The sequence below is a fragment of the Petaurus breviceps genome, unplaced genomic scaffold, assembly GCF_028583685.1.
Source record: "Petaurus breviceps papuanus isolate PSGF00001 unplaced genomic scaffold, PetGlider_PUasm1.0 90760, whole genome shotgun sequence".
NCBI classification, from domain to species: domain Eukaryota; kingdom Metazoa; phylum Chordata; class Mammalia; order Diprotodontia; family Petauridae; genus Petaurus; species Petaurus breviceps.
The window spans coordinates 7,396,820-7,418,624 of NW_027187338.1; the positions used below are offsets into that span (position 1 = coordinate 7,396,820).

General features: G+C 43.8%; 1 protein-coding gene across 1 annotated transcript in view; it reads left to right on the top strand.

The window, feature by feature from the left end:
- The window catches only part of LOC138146256 (bone morphogenetic protein 8B-like), a 51,837-nt gene that overhangs the window by 15,726 nt on the left and 14,306 nt on the right, over positions 1-21,805 (top strand). Inside the window, exons 2-3 of the mRNA XM_069068011.1 lie at positions 12,215-12,407; positions 13,970-14,118. Coding sequence (XP_068924112.1) covers positions 12,215-12,407; positions 13,970-14,118 — 342 coding nt within the window. The remainder of the gene's footprint in view (positions 1-12,214; positions 12,408-13,969; positions 14,119-21,805) is intronic.

Consider the following 21,805-nt stretch of genomic DNA (forward strand, 5'->3'; position numbering starts at 1 on the left):
TGGGCATCCTGATGCCCAGAGACGAAGCAGACTGGCATGGACCAACTGGATTTTCCCTATTTTGACAAGATTATACCTTATTAGTTTAAAATAATCATGGAAATTGAAAACCAGTCAACTATGTTAAACAGCTCAAAGATAGAAAATTGCCTTAAAGAAAAGCAGTTTGGTTATATTCTAAATTAATAGAATACTGGACTGGGGAAGCAAGAGCCCAGGATTCTGGTCCTGTCTCTGACACTAGTGAACTGTGTGGCTTAAGGTCACTTCCCCTCTTTTAGCCTCAGTTTCCTTCTCTGTAAAAGGAGAAAGTGGAACTCGACAAAATCCTTCCTTTCCATTGCAAAGCACATCATAGATCAGATATTACTGGGTAAAGTAAGGGATGTGAAAATGGCCAGACTGCTCTAGAAATGCATCCCATGCTTTTGTGCCTGAGTGGACTCTTTTGTGACATGGTGAGTTCCTTGGCACTGGAGGTCTTCAAAATAAAGATGGGGGTCACTTGAGGGGAGGAGGTGTTGAAGAGGGAGCTGAACAGTCACATTCTGTCTCTGGGGTCCCACTTTCCTCATCAGTAAAATAAAAGGGTTGGACTCCATGTCCTCCAAGGCACCTTTCTGCTCTAAATAGATAATTCTGCAAATTTATAGAAGAAAAAATCCTTTCACATATTTTATTTGACAGAAGCCATAAAGATGGAGCCCATGTTACTGTAACCAAGGAAACTGATGGGATTATAGGCTAGTGCAATGGATGGAGGTCCTGGGAGACATGGGGAGAGCTTGGGGATGACCCTACCAATGGGTCCTTAACATGCAGCTTATTATGACCACCTAGGAAAGCCCAGAACAGTCATAACTGCTTACTTGGTATTTACCCTGACTTCTATCTGTGAGGGACTGTTCCCTCACATGTAGCATGGTGATGTTATTGCATATAGCTCAAAGGGAAGCAGAAAAGACATCTCCAGCCTCTTACCCCAACCCCCTCCAAGGGAGATTTTTATTCCTGCCAGGAGGTTGGGACCAAAAGCTTGGCCACTCTGCTCTCCACAGAGAGAAGGTGATAGCAGGCTAGAATTATATCTGTCTGCACCTTTCAACATTATTAGTCTAGGGAACATGGTTTTCAGGTTCAAGCTAAACTTCAGATCACCATTTTTTTTTTTGGAGGAGGAAAGGCAGGGCAATTGGGGTTAAGTGGCTTGCCCAAGGTCACATGGCTAGTAAGTGTTAAGTGTCTGAGGCTGGATTTGAACTCAGATCCTCCTGACTCCAGGGCCAGTGCTGTATTCACTGCGCCACCTAGCCTCCCCTGATCACCATTTTCTAATAGTTAAAGGAGGATCCAAGATTCATCCAGGGCTTGACGCCTTCCCCCTCACCACATATCAGTTTCACAATATACACACATAGTAAGCAGAAAAGAAACTCACTTATCCAAGTCGGTAGTAACACAGAAATCAGAGAAAGTATACATAGGCAAATATATGCCAGACACTAGAGAGTGAAGAAACTCTTCCATTGGGAACAAGATAAACTCAACTCAGCCAAGAGAAAGAGTCCTAGCTCTCACTCAAGGGAAGTTTCCCAAAGTCTCTAATGGAGCAAGTTGCCAGCTTCTTCCCAGAATCTTCTCCTTCAGCAGTCTAAAGTGGGGTTGGCGTCTTCCATCTTCTCTCTTGAAGCCGGAAGCCAGAAGGTCCAGAAGCAACTGTAGAACCCAAAGAGCTTAAGAGATTCCCAAAGAGATTCTAGAGCTTGAAGAAGTTGACTCTCTTTTCTCTCCAGCTCTCACCAACTCCATGTCACCCTTCACACAATTATGGGCTAATCTCCACTGGTAGAGAGTCCTATACCAGTGGGCTTTGGGACTTGGGGTTACCTCAGATTCTCAGAATTGGATCATTTCATCTTACCCAGACCTGAGAATCCCCCTTACAACATACCCAGTGAGCAATCATCTATCCTTTGCTTTAAGACCTTTAATGGGGTAGGGGGAAGCTTTGTCAGAGTCGCTCGTCAAACTAAATTAGCCATACTGCACCTTCTGTCCATTACATACATGGTGTTTATGGAGTGTTCAGGGAAATCTAGCACCTCTGGTGTGAGGGCTGGCCAAGCCCTTTTTGGGGCTGCTCATCTACCTTTGGTGTGTCTACCTGTCACCCAGCTCACTGTATCAGCAATGCTATATTCACAATGCCTATGGAGATTACAAATATGCTGATATAATTATCCATCACAAAATACATCATGCTTGCCATATGGGGAAATAAACTAGAAAATTTATTAAGATACCAAAAGACTGAGTCCCAAAACCAGAAAGTGAAAGCCATCAGAGTAGTTATGATATTGGCACAGGTAGATAAAGTAGAAAGCACCCACATTTTCAAGCCTTTAAAACAGAACAGGCTACCTCAGGCAAAGGTCCTCCTCTCCCCACTCACAGCAACCACCCAGCGTCCGGGAAGCGCACTCTCAGAAGCTCCGGCCCCTGGCAGTCCTCAGCAGGAGTCCTTAGCAGAAATTCTGGTTAACTCAAAAAGAGCTTCGCGCTGCCGCTGCCGCTGCCTCTGCTGCCGCCGTCGCCACCACCGCCAGCCACCACAGGAACTCCAGCTTGGCTTCTGCTTCCTCTTGCTCCGCCCCTTCCTGCTACGTCAGCAAGTCCAATGGGGCATGGAAGATCTTTAAATCCCATAACCCTTACACTCACTCACCTGTGGCTCCAAGAAACTGTAATGTACACAGCATCCACATTCCAGTAAACTGTCTCAGCAGATGGGCTAAACCAGGTTGAGGGCAACCTATGGGACTCAAACCTGTTGGCAAGTTAGGAGGGTGTCTACCCTGCATGGGAAGACTTCCCCCGTGGAATAGGTAGGTGACACCAATTTGTTCCAATGGCCAGGAAGGCCCTGTGGAGCACTTAGAGCTTAGACATCAAAGATGCTGAGGTCATCCACTGCATCCCGGGCCATGGCCAGTTGTCCTGACTTTTGCCCTGCCACTGGACTCTGATGACTGGAAGACAGGGTGAGGCTGATGACTGTGCAGCTCCGCCTCTCTTAAATCCAATTCATGCGCGAGTCACCCTCGTGACGTCATTGGTCCTTTTGGGAAACAGGACAAACAACAATAACAACATCTAGTCCTTCCTTTTAGGGCCATGTAGAACAAGTCTGACCCCTCTGCAATGTGACTCCCATTCAGGTACTTGAAGACACTCGTGTCAGTCAACGGATGTTTATAAAGCACCTACTACGTGCCAGGCACTTTGTTAAGTTTTGAAGACACAAAGAAGGATACAAAGGAAGGGGGAAAACTTTGCCCTCTAAAAATTTATATGCTGATGGAGGAGACAACATTTAAATAACCAGGGACATTAGTTCTGTTTTGGGCACGTTACATTTGGGGTGTCATCCAGTTTGAGATGTCTAAAAAACAATTAGCAACGTGGAACTGACTAGCTCTGGAGAGAGACTAGGGACAGACAGGTAGACAGACCGACAGATAGAAGAGAGATAGATAGATGGATAGATGAATGGATTGATGGCTCAGTGGATGGATGGGAAGAGAGATCAATAAATTGATGGGTGGGGAGAGAGAGGGATAGAAAGATAAATGTAAAGATATATATTTGGCAGAGTGACTTGTCAAACTTGCCTCTCTCTCTCTCTATGTATATGTGTATGATTTACATAAAGGAGATGGTTGGTTGGATGTTGTCCTTCATTCCTGAAGAGGACCAAGATGACATCACTGTATTGGAGTCAGGCCATAGTATGTGTGACCAATGGTGCATCAGGCCAATACGAGCTTGGGAGGCTTTACCACAGGCTGGGCACAAATGGTCCACGAGAACATTTAGAGTGGAGCTGTCTCTAAAATAAAAAAAATAAAACATAACTGAACTCATGGAAAGTGATAAGATCACAAGTGAGATAGTCTAGAGGGAAAAAAGAGGCTTCCTTCTTTTTTCTCTCTAGACTATCTCACTCGTGGTCTTATCACTTGGGGTTTACCCACAGTTAATAAACATGCCATCTATGAAGAACCAGGAGAGACAAGTCCTTTTTCTGAGGCTAGGGGTCCCCAGTTCTTTTCATTGATCCTTATATGACATGGACTCAAACCCAAAGGAAACTCAAATGTATGAAATATGACCCAGAGTTTTATCAACTTGTTTTTCCTTCACCCCAGAACCACAAGGGTAAGAGCCCTGAACTGGACATCTAGAAACCTGGCTTCTTATCCCAGCTAAGCTCCTCACTGACCATTATAACCTTAAGCAACTATTTTTTTGGCTTTGGGGTTACAGTGCCCTCCTTTATAAAAAGAGCTGGTTTGGATCAGAATGGGGCTTCATCACCTGAGACCTATGAATTTTCTTTAATACATTCATACATAATTAAGTGACTTGTCCAGGGTGATATGCTAGTGATAGTCTGAGGCTGGATTTAAATTTAGGTTCTCCTGACTCAGGGGCTGGTGATCTAGACACTGCAGTGCCTAGTTGCATAGATAGATAGATAGACAGACAGACAGACAGGTAGGTAGGTAGATAAATAAATAGATAAATGATAGATGGATAGATTAGATAGATTAGATGATAGCTGCATAAACAGATAGATAGATATAGATAACTGCATTTCATTAGGTTTCCTTTGTAATTCTGAATATTTTACTTTATGCATTTAAAAACATGATTGTGAGAAGGGGCCCACAGGCTCCACTAGACAGCTCAAGGGGGTCCTGGGCACAAAAAAGGTTCTAAACTATCAACTAGCTGGTCTATCTCAAAGATTCCTTCCAGCTCCGATATTCTTCAAATCTGAGCCCTTCTAAGACAACTTCAGTTTCTTGTCATTGAAGAAAGGCAGAGAGAGGTGGAGGGCTGAGCCAAGCCTCCAGTGAATAAGCTGGCCCTTATCCACCATCTGCATCCACATCACATGTGCTTTGGCAGGGACTTAATGAAGGCCTCCTGAGGGACCCTGGTCCTTCTCTGCCGTGCTCAGAAGATTTGTGAAAACTCCTCAACATTACTCACGTGCTTATGAAGCCTACTTACCAAAATATCCCTATGCTTCTAATGAACGGGCATTCATTAAGCACCCGCTGTGTACCAGGTGCCATGGTTGTTGGCCTGGAGATATAAACTCGAAAGGAACTAGCCCCTCCCAGCAAGGGGCTTACATTCCATAGGCACAACAGGTAAACAGACAGATCAATACAAAATTCATGCCAAAAAATCACAGAGTAATTTGTATTGGCGTGGGGAGGCAGTGGAGGCCAGCCTTCCGTCCAAGGTGACTCTTGGGCTGAGCTGTGAAGGGCTCTAGGGACTCCAGGATGCAATAGAGAGGAGAAAGAGCACTCCAGGCCTGGAATCAGGTGTACAAATGAGGAAAGGGAAGCTCCAGGAGTCAGCCGGCTTGCTCATGATCACTCATATTGCTTGTACCCAGGTCACCCCTCCACCCCCATGTCACCTTCTCTAGCATTTGAGCTGTCAGTCTTCCTTAGCAAAAATGGGTGAACATGCCCTGGCTTTGTTTCCTCTACACAGCAATTTAACACACAGGGAAATGCAGTTGTTTTTTGTTTTTTTGCCTTTTGGAGGGGGAAGGCAGGGCAATTGGGGTTAAGTGACTTGCCCAAGGTCACACAGCTAGTAAGTGTTAAGTGTCTGAGGTAGGATTCGAACTCAGGTCCTCCTGACTCCAGGGTGGGTGTTCTATTCACCGTGCCACCTAGCCACCCCAGGGAAATGCAGTTTTAACAGAAAGTGTTTTCCCCTTGAGTTTTGTGTGGCCAAAGGCAAGTATAATTCTCTCCTGTCTCAGTTTCCTCATTTGTAAAGGAGGAGGGGCAAAATCTGTAAATGAAGTAATCATTCTTGCACAACCTTCCCAACCAATGAGTCAAGATTGAATAAGACAATGCACATAAAACTTCTTATAAACGATATAGTGCCATGGAAAAGTTAGTGTTTATTGTTGTTATTTTTTTATACAAAGATTTTTCCTGATCTGGAAAAGTTATGAAAAGAGCCACAGACCTTTGTGTCCTTGCTCCAGTATCACTTCCCACGCCCCCAGCTCGATTCTGTAGCACTGAGTTCATTTCAGAGACAGATGAGTGTTTCCCTGACAGATGTCTCAGTTTGGGGAATAGTACAAAAAGATTTCCTGTCCTGGAATCCCCAGGAAATTTACCAGGACTGCAAATTTGCACAGAAGAGTCCTGGGGGAATCAGGGAAAGAGCCCTAATTCTGGAGTCAGATGTTTGAGTCCTGGATCTTCTATTTACTAACTCTGTGACCTTGGGCACGTCATTTCCCCGGTGGGGGTGGTAGAGGGTTGGACTAAATAAATAGCTTCTAAAAGTCTTTCTAGCTTTGATATGCTATGTTCCAGCTGTGATGTTCTATGTTTTAAAGCCTCTCCCAGCTCTGACATTCAATGATATTTTTGGGGGGTGGGCAGGAAGGCAGTTGGGGTTAAGTGACTTGCCCAGGGTCACACAGCTACATGTGACACACAGTACATGTCTGAGGCTGGATTTGAACTCAGGTCCTCCTGACTCCAGAGCCAGTGTTCAAGCCACTGAGCCACCTATCTGCCCCCATTCTGTGTTCTAAGGTCCCCCTGAGCCCTAACATTTTATGCTCAAAGGTTCCTTCGGGTCTTAAGGCTCATTCTGCCTGTGAATAACTATATTCTATATTCTAAAATCCCTTTGAGGTATGACATTCTATGCTTTGAGGAAGGCTTCAGGTAGCCAAAGTGATGCTCCCTCCCAACTGCCATGGAAATCTCAAGCAGAAGCCTCACCTGCTCCTCCTTACAGTGACCCAGGTTCTGTGTCCACTCCAGGCTGGGCCCTGTCTCTAGGCACAGTACCCAGAGCTCAGCAAAGGGCTTTGAGGGGCCCATCCCTTCAGCTAGTCCCATGATGTCTAAGCCACAAAAGGCGTTCTTAACTGTCCCTTTTCCAGATTGGGCTGAGCAACCAGGACTTTCATGGCAGCTGGGGTGATATTTCTGCCCCGGGTGCTCTCCCTTTGTAACTGCCTCCCTGACCTGGGAGACCTGGATGGGGGGGCCCTAAAAGCCAAGGCCCACTAAGGGGTTTGCAGCGAGCCTACAGATGTCACCAGGATGAGTTGTTTTTTTCTCTGTCATATGGAGAGATGAAAATATCAGTCCCCCACAACGCTCCCCCTCCAGCATCCTGTCCCATCCTCCCCCATCCCAGCTGTCCAGCCCGGGTGCCAGGCCCACACCGCGAGGGCAGGAAGTGCTCCCCACATCCGCCCCCAGCCAGCCAACCTGAGGTTTTTTTTTAAAATGGGCTTGTGGTGAGTGAGCCCTAGGGCCAGAGGGATGCGGTGGCTTTTTTTTTTTTTTAAGACACACAGGCTCCTCATTAAATCTCAGTGTTTGGTTTCAGGGATGCACTGTCCCAATCACGCCCTGTTGGGAAGCATTTGGTTTGCAGGGCTCCCAGATTTCCTGCAACGGGGGAGTCCACCCTGGCCAGTGGAGGGGAGGGCTCTGACAATCACAATCCATCAAGCCAATTCAACAAGCATTTGTTTAGCCAAACACTGTGCTAATCACATGATAAAAGGCCCAAAGTAGCCCCTGCTCTCAAGGCGCTCTCAAAGAATTATGGGAAAGAAAGCATGCAAACAAGGGCCAACGATAAATTGGAGGTGATCACTGAGGGGTCAGGAAAGGCTTCTGACAGAAAGATGGGCTGGAAAGAAGCCAGGAGGTGGAGATGAGGAGGGAGAGTGTCAGGCATAGAGAACAGCCAGAGAAAATGCCCAGGAACGAGAGATGGAGCGATGGCCAAGTACAGCTTAGGGGGGCCTGAAAAACTGAACGGTTTGGTCCTGGAGGTAATAGGGAGCCACTGGAGTTGCTACAAGAGAGGAAGATACAATCTGGCCTTTGCTTTAGGAGGATCATTTTGGCAGCCGAGCCGTGGATGGCCCAGGGTGGGGAGAGAGGAGGTGGGCAGGGACACCAGCAGCTAGTGCAGTGGTCCTGGTGTCAGAGGAAAGATAGAAACCACAGGACTTGGCCACAGACCGGCCATATGGGGGGAGGGGGAGTGAGGGGAGCCTGACAGTAATAGAGAAGCTATGGAGAGGGGGCAAGATAATGAACGTGTTGGATTTCAGATATCCAAGCATCAGCTAGAGATGGAATACTGCAGGTTGGAAAGAGAGGGCATGGACGTAGACTGTCATAGAGAAAGCCTGGGAACGCCTGAGTTCAAATCCTGCCTTGGATGCGTACTAGCCATGTGACCTTTCTGTACCTCAGTTTCCTTCTCTGTAAAATAAAGGAGTTGGACCCAATGACTCTTGCAGCTCTAACTCAGTCCTTAATATTATTCTCCTGTCACTTGTCCTCTGGCATCTCTTCTGAGCCTCACTCCTCACTCTTAGGACCAAACTTCTCAGAGACCAAAAACTCCTCAAGGGCCCGCATCCAGCAGCTGGGGCTTAAATGTTTGCTCAGCTGAAGTGAGTTGAAATGGATGAGGAAGCGACTTGCTCAGGGTGGTTTGAGTACTACTGACTGAGCTAGGATCCTCACTTACAGAAGGAGCCTTAGGAGTTAGAGGATTTGTGGGATTTAGAGACAATAGTGGGTTCGAATCCTGCCTCTGCCATTGACTTGTTCCATGGCCTTGAATGGGTCACCTAACAGGATGATAAAGCGCCCCCCCCCCCCCACTAGAGAGGTGCAGAAGGAGCCAGATGTTGTTGGACTTGGCCAATGAGAGTTGCCACTGCTTTGCTGGACCATCCATCGGGCCACCATAGGTGAAGAGATTTTCAAACCTTAAAGGACTATGTCAATTATCATAAATGTTTGTCACAAGGGTTGTTTTAAAAATAGTCTTCTAATTTAATCATCTATTTTTCAACAGAGGTAGAAGAAATAAATGCTTGCTAATTGAAAAAACAAATGAAGAGAGAAGTTACAACTTCTCTGGGCTTCCGTTTTCCCACACGTAAAACAAGGGGGTCTCCAAGATCCTTCCTGGCTCACAGTCCTATGGCCTTCAGCTTCAGCCTCCCTTCATCTCTGCTTTATCCAAATAATTCAAAATAGTGCTTTTCCCTTCCAAATTTGGATCGATATCGCAGTTCTGCTTTCATTTGCCTGTGGAGAGAAGGCTGTTTAGTGCTGCTTTCCAGAATAGAAGTCTAAAAATATATGTCCTTATTATGCAGACAGCTCATTTGTGGGGAGGAGGGAACAAACAAGCATTTATTATGCTCCTACTATGTGCCAGACAGGTTTGTTGTCTGTCCATGTGGTAGTTTGGGCAGTTGCCTATCACTGTGATGTCAGGGGCCCTTTAAAAATGCCGCCTCAGAGCTCCCAAGGCCCAGATTCATCCAATGATATTCATTGTTCTGGCTTAAATTCGGTCTCTTATTAAAATATAAGATCCAGCCCCCCAGAGGTCCCTCTTTAAGCCCCCTTCAGTGATTTAATCCACCTTGTGGGTGAGTTTATCATGCCCTTTGCTGAGAACAAGTTTTGATTGGGAGAGGGGTGCCCCTGGTCACTGGAGAGAGAGTTCTGATGTTTGGGTCCCAGCTCAGATGCATGATCATTGTCCAGGTAGCAAGACTACTCCTTCAGTGGCCAGTGGCTGGTTCAGGTCCTCATTTCCCAGGAGGAAAATGTGATAAAATGAAAATCAGAAGGGGGTGTGTTTGGTGATTGTAATTAGAGTAAATGGGGCTGGAAGATCATTTTGGCACTGGTAGCCAAGTGAGGGACTTGAAGGAGGCAAATGCAAGAGATGTTATGGAGACAGAAATGACAAAATTCTGCAGCCGACTGATATGAGAGGTAAGGAAAAGAATTATTTTGAGGTTGTGAACATAAACTCTACCATTGGTAGAACCTAGGCAAATGTAGGAGCGAAGGTCACAAGTTCTTTTCTGGCATGTTTAGTTTCAGATGCCTGTGAGACATCCAGGGGGAGATGTCCATTAGCCACTAGATGATATGGGACTGGAGGTCAGGTGAGAGGCTAGAGATGAATATATGGATCTGGGAGTCATCTGAGTAAGGATAATAAGTGAACCCATAGAAGCAGAGGACGTCACCAAGGGAACCCGTATAGAGAGAAGACAGGAGCTGGCCTAGGACAGGGCCTTGGGAAACATACAAGATTAGGGGGAAGAATATAGAATATGATGTAATTCATACTCACCGACTCTCCTTTGCCAGTGGCACAGCAGTGAGCGTGTTGGATTTGGGATTAGGAAGATCTGAGTTTGAATTTTACCTCAGTTAATTAATAGCTGTGTGACAGTGGGTGATTCCTATAATCTCTCAGACCCAGTTTTCCTATTTCTCTTCCCAATTTTTCCTCACTTCTCTTATTTGCTTCTTAAGGTCCTCTATGGCCTGTAACTAGTTCGTATTTTTCTTTGAAGATTTTGGTGCAGGAGTTCTGACTTCACTGTCTTCTTCCTGTTCCATGCTTTGATCCTTTTTGTCACCAAAATAGGAATGTAAAGTTGGGGTGCTCTGTTTATTTTGCTTCCTTTGCCTGTTCCTGTCTCCACTCAGTCACTTGACCCCTGGTCTTTTTGCCACAGTAGGGCTCTGCCACCAGACAGGGGAGCTTTGTCCCAAATTCTGGGGCTTTCTCAGCTGCCAGAGGTATTAGTTGGGTGCTCTCTCTGAAGCCCCCACACTCTCTGGCAAGCTGGTTGCACACCCCAGGACCTCCACCCTAGACCGAAATCCAGATCCAAGCAAGTTAAAGCAAGAGCGATTTACCCCTCAGACTGAACACTTGGTCTCCCTACACTCTGCAGGCCAGAAGCTGAAGCTGCCACGTGGTTGTGGCTGCACAGCCCGGACGCCGCCCCAACACACTCCCAACTACTGGATCCCCAAGTCCACACTGCACTGATCTCTCACTTTGTCCTTGGCATCTATGTGTTGATAATTCTGGAAAACACCACAGCTGCTGGTGATCTGAAGTCCCTCCAGCTGGTGATTGGTCAGGCCCACCCTGGGGCTAAAACCTCCAGCTCCAGTGGGGCTGGGATTGGACCAGCCAGGCTGTCCTCAGTGGGAGGTTAGCTTCTCTGTGTCATTTTGTGGGTTCTGTAGCTCCAAAGTTTGTTCAGAGTCCCCTTTTACATGAATTGGGGGAGGTGAAAGCCAGGACCCTGTGGAAGTCCTGTTTCTACTCCACCATCTTGACTCTGCTCCCAGACCCAGTTTTCCTGTCTGTAAAATGGGGATTATAATAGCACCTACCTTGCAGGGCTGTCATGAGGATCAAATAAGATAACAGATGTAAAATGCTTTGCAAACATTAAAACATAATACAAATGCTAATTGTTATTAATTTCAATTTAACAAATTTATTAAATGCCAACTGTATGCAAGATTCTGCAGGGGAAATAAGCATTTATTAAGCACCTCCTACTATGTTCCAGGCACCTTGCTAAATGTTTTACAAATATTATCTCATTTGATCCTCACAACAACCCCAAGGGGTAGGTGCTGTTATTATCCCCACTTTAGAGTTGAGGAAACAGAGGCAGAAAGGTTATGTGACTTGCCCAAGGTAACACAGCTTTTAAGTGTCTAAGGCTAGATTTGAATTCAGGTCTTCCTGACTCTAGGCCCAGTGCTCTCTCCACTAGCTGCCTCCAAAGAGCTCCTGGTCTAGTGAGGGATATGGACTTGCACCAAGAGCCTTGACACAGGATGATACCTGATAAAAGTAGTCAGGGGCAGGGGAGGGTCCTTATTTGTCAAGATTGACAGGCTTCCTGAAGCAGTCAGGGTTTTGAGCTGGGTGGCCCTTAAAATATGATTAGGATTTCAGCAAATGAAGGGGAGAGGGGATAGGAAGGCATTCCTGGCAGAGGGCCAGTGTGACCAAAAACATAATGGTGGAGGGTATTTTCGAGGGACAGAGGGCAAGTCTTCCAGCTGAGCTGGCTCATGGCTCATGGGAAGAAGGGCAATGGTGTAGGAAAAGGCTGAGCTCACAGGGAGCCTTGAATGCCAGGGAGAGGAGCCCAACTTTGTCCCAATAGGCAGTCAGGAGCCATGGTTGGAGTATACATGGTCTTTTGCATCAACATCTTTTTTTTTTGCACACACCACTCTCCTCCAATTTTCTTTTCCAGTTGAGCATGACCGGGATCTATTCTACCAAGAACCCTACTGGAAGGAGTTTAGATTTGACTTGACCCAGATTCCATCGGGGGAATGTGTCACAGCTGCCGAGTTCCGGATCTATAAGATGAGGAGTTTCACTCGGCACCTCAACAAGACCCTCCACATCAGCATATATGAGATCGTCACGGAGCAGTCCAACAGGTTCGGACCCTGTAATTCCACCAGAAAGGGTTAGATTTGTTTTGTCTGGCCACAAAGGGCAGAACTGGGAGATGCAGAGAGGCAGGTTGAGGCTTGATGTTGGGGGAACCTTCCTGGTAATGAAAGCTGTTCAGAGGTGGAAGGGACTGCCTGGGAAAGGGGCGGGTCTCCCTCTTTGGAGGGCTCTGAGCAGATGAGCCCTTGTCAGACGTGTCAGAAAGCATATGTAAAACACTTTGTCATCCTAAAAGTGACACATTACCGTGTTTCCCCGATAATAAGACACTGTCTTATTATTTTTTTTTTTTGGACAGAAAAACACCAGAGGGCTTATTTTCAGGGGAGGGCTTATTTTAATGAACATTGACAGCAATTTTAATAAACAGGTAAATGTGAACAAAAAAATGTACCTTTATTCAATAAATTCAATAAAGAACAGGATGACGCGCTCACTGCTGCAGCTCTGATTGGATGCAGCTCGGAGCGCAGCGTGCGTTTCACGGGGGGGGTGGATGGTGCATACAGAGAGTACTGCAATGTAGTGTGTAGCACAGGGGATCACCTTCACTACAGTAGCAATCTCAATAGGGCTTATTTTCAGGGGAGGGCTTATTTTAGAGGAATCTTACACAGTAAGGGGAGGGCTTATTTTCGGGATAGGTCTTATTATCGGGGAAACACAGTAATATTACTCCACTGCAATGGGATGGCTTCTCAGAACCCACAGATGCCCCCCACTCCACAGTGAGGTAACAGCAATAATAATAGGGAACAAAGGGAAGGGACATGCTTTTATATGGCACCTACTATGTGCCAGGCGCTCAGCTAAGCACTTTTTATGGATACTATCTCATTTAATCCTCACAACAAACTTGTAAGGTAAGTGCTATTATTATCCCCATTTTACAGATGAGGAAACTGAGGCACCCAGACATTAAGTGACTTGCTCAGGATGACACAGCTAGTGTCTGAGGCGACTTGAACTCCAGTCTAAGTGACTGCAGGTCCAGCACTCTATCCCAGGGCGTCTCCTAGATGCTTCTAATACTGGACATTTACACAGTGCTTTAAGGTTTATCCCACCCTTTTCCTAGAGCCTCCTACAACCCGGTGAGGTGAGCACCACAGGTGTTTTATTATCTCCATTTTAAAGAGGAGGAAACTGAAGCCCATAGGGATGAGGTGACTTTCCTGGGGTCACCTCGCTAGTGTATTTCAGGCCCCAGGATTGAATCCAGGTTGTCCTGTCTCCAAGTCCAGCCCATGGTCCACCATTGCAGGAGAAAGTCAGCAGACTAACTTAAAAAAAGATCTTGTAAGAATGCATCAAGGGTGGTTTTAAAATACCAGAGTGGGCTCTCTGGCATTTGAAAGCATGTCATCCTCTGGGAAGTAAAGAAGTTTCCCAGACAAAATAAAGACAAGCTTGAGGAAACCTTTGCACATTATTCAGTGTTGGGAAATGGCCACAGAGTTTGGACTCTCCATGGTCCTGATACTCAGACAGGTAGTTCCAGAATCACCTTTGATCTGACCTGACTGGTTTTCTTCTATTTCCACAGGGAATCTGACTTATTCTTGCTAGACCTGCAGACCCTCCAGGCTGGGGATGAGGGCTGGCTGGTTTTTGATGTCACAGCTGCCAGCAATCACTGGTTATTAAATCGTAAAAGTCACCTTGGACTTCGTCTTTATGTGGAAGCCGAGGATGGTAAGAATTGTATTTGGCTGCCCATCTGAGAGCTTTGCTTTGGAGGTGCCTGCCTGGGAGATGAATGTGTATTGATCTCTGGACTGTTTGCACTGGGGGACCAGGGACATTAGGATATTCAGGGCCTGGTTTTGAACTTTTCAGAAAAGTGACCCTGCCCAGTTCAATGTAGTGCTTTACATAAAGTAGCCCTCTGCCCTGGGGACTTTGTTTACTGACTCTGTGAAACAAATGTGGGGGGGGAGTAATGCAAACCTCAGAAACTTGCAAATTATCATAGGACATAGGGAATGGACATGTGATTTCATTTTTATAGGAAACTCCCAGGTAAGGGAACTCCTTCTACCAATGCAGGTTGGCATCTTAGCTGAAATTTGGTCAGAGAGTTGTCTACAACACTCAAGAGTCACACAACTAATATGTATCAATGATGAGAACTTGAACTTTCTGCTTCCAGGCCACCACTCCACCTACTATAGCACCATCATAAAATCAAAGAATGTCACAGTGAGAAATTCCCTTATAGAGAGGCCATCTAATTCTAATCCAATCCCTTCTTTTTAGAAGTAAGGAAATAGACCCAGAAATGGAAAGGGACTTGCCCAAGGTCATACAGCAAGAATGACAGAACCAGAACTTGAACTCTGACCTTCTGACTCCCAGATCTAGGGCTCTTTCCATTACATAAGCTTGCCTGGGATGGGCTTAGGAATAGCTCTGAGCAGGCCCACAAACTCTGGGGTGTATTGAGCCATCCAGTCCAGAAAAGATGACTGAGAATTCAGGGTGGAGTTCCTGCTGTGCCTGCCAGAAAGGTAGCTCTCATTCCCAGAAGTGTAACTGGAATTGGCCTCCCTTTGCCAGTGTGGAAAGGCCTGGAGGCCTTGGTCTTTTATAACTGATCTTTTAAAAAGCTGGCTCAAAGGGCAGAAACTCAGCCTAGAGCTAGTGATCAGCGATACTCTGTGTCTCAGAAATGTCTACAGCTGGGTTGGCCAACCAGCTGGGGTCCATTCCAGCTTGGCTGGTCCTGGACAAAGTTGGGAGATGTCTCAGGCTACTTCTGAATCCCTGGAAGTGCCAATCTGGCTTAAACTAAGCACCCACCAGTAAGGAGATGAAACAGCTTTTCCTTAATTGAACTCAATTCAACAAAGATCTGTTAAGTATCCAGTGTGTGCAAAAAAACTGTGCTAGGCATTGGAAGTGCAAAATGTATATGGCACCCTGCTGGTAATGAGCTTAGTTAGCCATTAATGGGGGGAAGGCATGAATAACTAAGAATGCTAGGGGATGTGAAGATTTAAAAGGAGAGCAATCCAAAAGTAGATTGGGCGGCCTCAGGAAGTAGTCATCGGACAGAGACTGGATTACCACTTGTTGGGGCCACTGTAGCAGGGATGTGTGATGAGAACAGCCCTTCTAAGGGCCACTCCTAGAGGAAGCAGCAGGTTGAAATTGAACCTGAAAGACAATATGGTTCAGTGAGTTGGAAACCAGAGGACCTGGGTTTGAATACCAAATCTGTCACTTACTGCTTGTGTGATCTTGGACAAGGCGTCTAACCTTTCTGGACCTCAGTTTGTTTCCTCATTTGTAAAATAAAGGACTGATCTGATCCTGTGGTCTTTGAAGGAAGGGAGAGACCAGTAAGCAGAAGTGGGAAGGGAGACAGTGGGAGCAAAGACAAGGATATAGAAGTGGTTAGGATAAGAGCTAGGGGTGAAGGGTTCCATTTGACAAGAGGATGGAATCCTGCCTGATACTAGTTAGTTGTGTTACTGTGGGCAAATAGTGACATCTTCCGGAGGCTCAATTTCTAAATCTGTTAAGCCGAGGATAAGAATACTCACAGTGCCTACCTCTGACTATTGTCATGAGAAAAGTACTTTGTTTAGAAAAAGGGGGGATATAAAAGTACTATAGAAATCTGAGTTAATAGCCACAGCAACAGTAATCGTAATAATACACAAAGAGTAACATTTATGAGATATAACTTGACTGGGAAATTGAAGCCAGCTTATGGAAACCCTTGAATGCTGGGATTGAAACTGTATTTCTTTGCTCAAGCAGTGGGGAGGCCCAGTGGTTTATGAGTGGTAGTGATCATGGGTCATGATCATAGAGGTTCATTAGAAAGATTACTCAGGCAGTGATGTGAAGAATGGTTTGGGAGGGGCCACAGTGGAAACAGGTGGCTATAATTATCTAGGTCAGTGCTTCTCAAAGTGTGGTCCAGAGACTACTAGGGGACCCCTGAGGCTTTTTGGGGGGGTCTTCAAGGTCAAAACTATTTTCATCATGATAATATTATGATATCTTCATTTCTAATATGATAAATATTGATATTAATAAGCAAAAGTTCTTCGGGAAAGCCTAAGTAACTTTTATTTTTTTAAAAATATTTTATTTCAACAAAAAAATATTTTATTTGTTTTGATCAGTTGAAACCCTTTCAATCCCCACTGCCGCCAGTGGGGAGCACAAGCAAAACAAAACCTATTACAAACACGCAAGTCTATCAAAACCAAAAAATCTGAGAATCACTGATTTAAGTGAATAGTGTGTGTGTGAAAAAGATCTGGGTGTCCTAGGGGAATGCAAGGTCAACATGGGCCATTAATGTGGTCTCATAAACTGAGACCCAGAGAAATTAAGTAACTTCTACCCAAGGTTATCCATTTAGTAAGCGGCCAAACTAGGGTTCAAACCCAGATCTTAGGCATTTAAATTACTTACTCTTTCGATTCAGATATAAATTAACCCAATTTTTCCATTCTCATGTTTGGTTGCCACCTCCATGCAAGTCTCAATCAAGTGAGATAATGTGTGCAAAGCAATTTGCAAACTTTGTAGCTCTAGATGGAGCAGCTTTTACTACTTCTACTATAATTAGTCTAATATTTCACTAGTCTGTTAACTCATCTAGTAACTGGAATGGCATAGAATGTTGGGAGCTGGAAGGGACCAGCCCTTTTATTATACAGTTAGAGAAAGGCACTTACCCAAAGTCTCTCCAAGAATTAGTGACAGAGCCAGGACCAAAGGTTGTCCCTAGTTCATATTTTATTCCTCTTATGGATCCAATCTTGTGCTAGACCTATGCACATTAAAAGCTTATGCACATTGGAGCTGTGTTTAAATGGTAAGGTGGGATTTATAAACTTTAAAATGCTAGTTATTGTTTAGCAACAATAACAATAATAACAAAGCACTTTAAGGCTTCCAGACACTTTCCCCAAAACCTTTAAAGTCAGTATTGTGGATGTTATCATCCTCATTTTACCAATGGGGAAACTGAGGCTGAAGAGTCAGTTCTTCACAGCTAGCTAAACCTTAAAGCTAGAATTTGAACCCAAGGCTCCAAACCTTGTGTGTCTTCTACTCCAGTGCCTCTTAAAACTGTGAGTCATGACACCATATGGGGTCATGAAAATTTTGACAACACTAAAAGATTTCTGATCATACAATGACCAAAAACTAATTAAAAATCAAACATGTAATGAGCCCTAGGTTTCTGACAGTGCTTGCCTGTGTTGCATCATTCAGCTTCACTGCAGCCTTGATTCTGAACACAAAGCATGTGCACTTTGCCCTGTGCATGCCTTCAGGCCAACTAACCTTCCTGAAATGGGAAAAGGGAGTGGAAAGTTTAAGAAGCCCTGTTCTACATACCATGATACCTGTCATTAGGTGGAGATGTGGGAGTAAGAAGGGACAGTGTCCCAGGTACAATTGTGGGAAGATGTGGGACTTGTTTAGAGAAGAGTCAGTTTCCTAGTTTGACTTGAAACATAGGAGAAGATTGGGAAATAAGACTGGAAGAGGAAGTTAGGCCCAAATTCTGAACAGCCTTGAATGCCAGGCTAAGGAGGTGAGAAATTGAAGGAGGATCAGCCAGAGGAGAGCTACAGAGCATGAACTGACAAGGTATGTATAACGGACCACTGAGGAGAGCCGCCTTGTTGGCAAACAGGGCTCCTCCTGGGCATTTCTCAAGGACAGATGCCAAGGTCAGCACTTGGGCTTGGCACAGCCAAGGGAAAATTCACGTGAATAATAATAGCTTGCTTTTAATATCCATCTCACTTGATCCTCACAACAACCCTGCAAGGCAGATGCTGTTGTTATCCCCATTACGCAGATGAGGGTCCTTAGAGGGTAGTAAGAAAGAAAGTGACTTGCCCAGGGTCATACAACTAGGAAGCATCCAAGACAGAATTTGAACTGAGGTCTTCCTGACTCCAAATCCAGCACTCCAGCCACTTTACCACCTAGTTACCCATGTGAAAAAGATCTGGGTATTCTAGAAGAAGGTAAGGTCAACATAAGCCATTAATGTGATCTTAAACTGCATTCATAGAAACTCAGGGTTCAGAACAAAAGTATAACTTTCTAAGACCGTGTATGGAATATTGTATTCAGTTTGAAACACCACATTTTAGAGGAGATATTAACAACATGGAGGAGGTTGAGAGGAAAATGACCAGAATGGCAAGAAAACTAGAAACAAGTTGAAAGAACTGGAGATGTTTAGCCTAGAGTAGAATAGCCTTGGATAAACATGGCAATCATTTCTTAGTATTTGGAAGGGGGGCACAAGGAAGAGAGTCTGGACTTGTACTTGACCCCAAGGTCAGAACTTGGACCAATGAGTAGAAGTTATAGGGAGTTTAACATGGATAAAAATTTCTGATTAATCAAGAACTATTCAAAAATGATGGTGAGTCCCTCATCACTGAAGGTCTTCAAGTGGAGGTTGGTTGACAACTTCACATTATCAAGAAAGTTATAGAAGGATTTCCTGCTTAGGTATGGGGGGATTAGATGCCCTAAGGTCCCTTCCAGTTCTGACCCCATGATTCTTTGTTGGGGTATAGATTGGATAGGAAAGCTGGGGCTAGATTGTGAAGGGCTTTCAATGCCATGCTGTGGATTCTAGCCAGAGCATATAGAGTGATATAGTGAAATCCATATGTTAGAAGAATGAATCTTGACTGGAGTCAAATAGTAAAGGCAGGATTTTTTCCCAGTTCACCTAGCACATGTCCTCCAAAACAACCTAAAAAATCCACCAGACCAATTTTTTATCAAGAAATCCATTTTTCGAGGACAGATTAGAGCCCAACTGCAGAAACCCACTGTAATTCATTCAAAGAATTTTTATCAAAGGGGAAAAAGCAAAAAGGGCTAAAGTCAACCAGTAACGTGCCATCTTTTCAGTGGTCTGTGGCTTAGGACACCAGGGAGGAAAACTCTTTTGGGTAAACTTACTTTTGCATGTTAAACTACAATCGAGTGATTAGAGTTTACATGAGTTGCCCTGTTTAAAGTGACCCTGTCACCTGGGTTGAACTGTTACCCACATCTTAACTATGAACAGGGCTTTGGGTTTGCAGATGCCATGATAGCCTAGCAAGGAACAGTCACATGCTGGCGCATACCCAGGAAAAGTTTGGCCTTCTTTCCTCCTGTGGTTTTCTTTACAGGACAGTTTTAGTTGTATATTTTATTTCATTCTGTGCTAAATAGAAAGGTTGAATTTCATTTAGTTTTTAAGAATTTTAGAAGGGACTGTGCTTTCTCTCCCGAGTTACCTGGCCAGGTCCCCTACCAACAAAGCTGTAACCATCCCTCCAAAAAAAAAAAAAAAAAGAAAGAAATCCATTTTTCCACACAGGGCAGCTTAGGAAGATAGACATAGAGGTCTGCAGACACTGGATCAAAGGCTGACCAGGAGCAGCTTAGGAGAGGTAGTGGGAGCGTTCTGGTGCCCATGGATGGTAAGGAAGCTGAGACTGAACACCAGAGCAAGGAGCACCAGGACAGAATGAGAGCCCTAATCCTAAAGATGAAAGGGTCAAAGAACAGATCATAGAAACAATCTATACTTTTGTTAAAGATAATCACAACATGAGAATCATATCAAAATTTGTGGGATTCAGCCAAAGCAGTACTCAGAGGAAAATTTATATCCCTAAATACTTACATTGCTTACATCAGGAGAGACAGAGAGACAGAGAGAGAGAGAGAGAGACAGAGACAGAGAGAGACAGAGGCAGACAGACAGAGACAGACAGACAGACAGAGAGAATAGATCAGTGAATTGGACATGCAACTAGAAAACAACCTAGAAAAATAGCAAATTTAAAAAACCCAATTAAACACCAAAATAGAAATTCTGAATGTCAAAAAAAAAGATAAACAAAACTGAAATTTTTAAAAATCAAACTAACAAATAAAACTGGAAGCTGGTTTAAAAAAACAATAAAAGAAACCATTAGCCAAATTTGATTTTTAAAAAACAGAAAGAAGGAAACCAAATTAGCAGTATTTAAAATGAAAAAGGTGAATTCATAACCAATGAAGAGGAAATAAAAGCAATTTTAGGAGCTGTCTGGCCCTACTATATGCCAATAAGCCAATAATTTAAATAAAATGAATGAATGTCTGTAAAAATGTACATAGCCAGATTAACAGAACAGGAAATAGAATGTTTAAGTAAACCTACCTTAGAAAAGGAAATTAAATAAGCCATAAATGACCTCCCTAAGGAAAAAAAAAACCAAGCCTAGATGGATTTACAAGTGAGTTCTACTAAATATTTAAAGAATGATTAATTCCAGTGCCACATAAACTGTTTGAAAAAATAGGTAAAGACTTTTTACCAAATTCTTTCTATGGCACAAATATAGTCTTGATACCTAAGCCAGAGAGAATCAAAACAAAGAGGAAAAAAAAACTATAGACCAATTATCTTAATGAATATTGATGCAAAAAATTTAAATAAAATACTAGCAAAGAGATTACTATGATTTTTTTATTATATTATATTATTATATATTATTTTATAATATAATTATATTAATATATATTATAATTATATAATAATTATAAATAAAATAATATATTATTATTATATTATCATATATTATTATTATATTATATTAATTATAATATTATGACATATTACTATGTCATAAAGATCATACATACACAATGACCAGGCTGGATTTCTACCAGGAATATAGGAGATAGTTCAATATTAGGAAAACTACAAGCATAACTGACCACATCAACAGTAACAAAAACAACAAAAATCAGATGATTTTATATGCTTTTTCAATGGAGGCAGAAAAACTTTTGGCAAAATACAACATCTGTTCCTGTTTAAAAAAAAAACTAGAAAGCACAAGTATAAATGAAGCTTTTCTTAAAATGATAAACAGTCTATCTAAAACCAAAAGCAAGCATTATTTTTAATGTAGATAAGCTAAAAACTTTTCCAGTAAGATCAGTATTTTACTTGTAATACTAACTATAGCAGTAAGAAAAGAAAAAGATGGGCAGCTAGGTGGAGCAGTGAATAGAGCACAGGCCCTGGAGTTAGGAGGACCTGAGTTCAAATCTGACTTCAGACATTTGCCACTTACTAGCTGTGTGACCTTGGACAAGTCACTTAACCCCAATTGCCCTGCCTTGCCCCCCTCCAAAAAGATTTTTTAGAGACCCCCCCCAAAAAAGAAAAGAAAAATAAATCGAAGGAATAAGTGAGGACAATGAGGAAACAAAACTTTCACTTTTTGCAAAGGCTATGATGGTTAACTTAGAGAACCCTAGAGAGTCAGCTAAAAACCAGCCAAAACAATTAACTTCAGCAAAGTTGCAGTATATAATTTAAACCCAC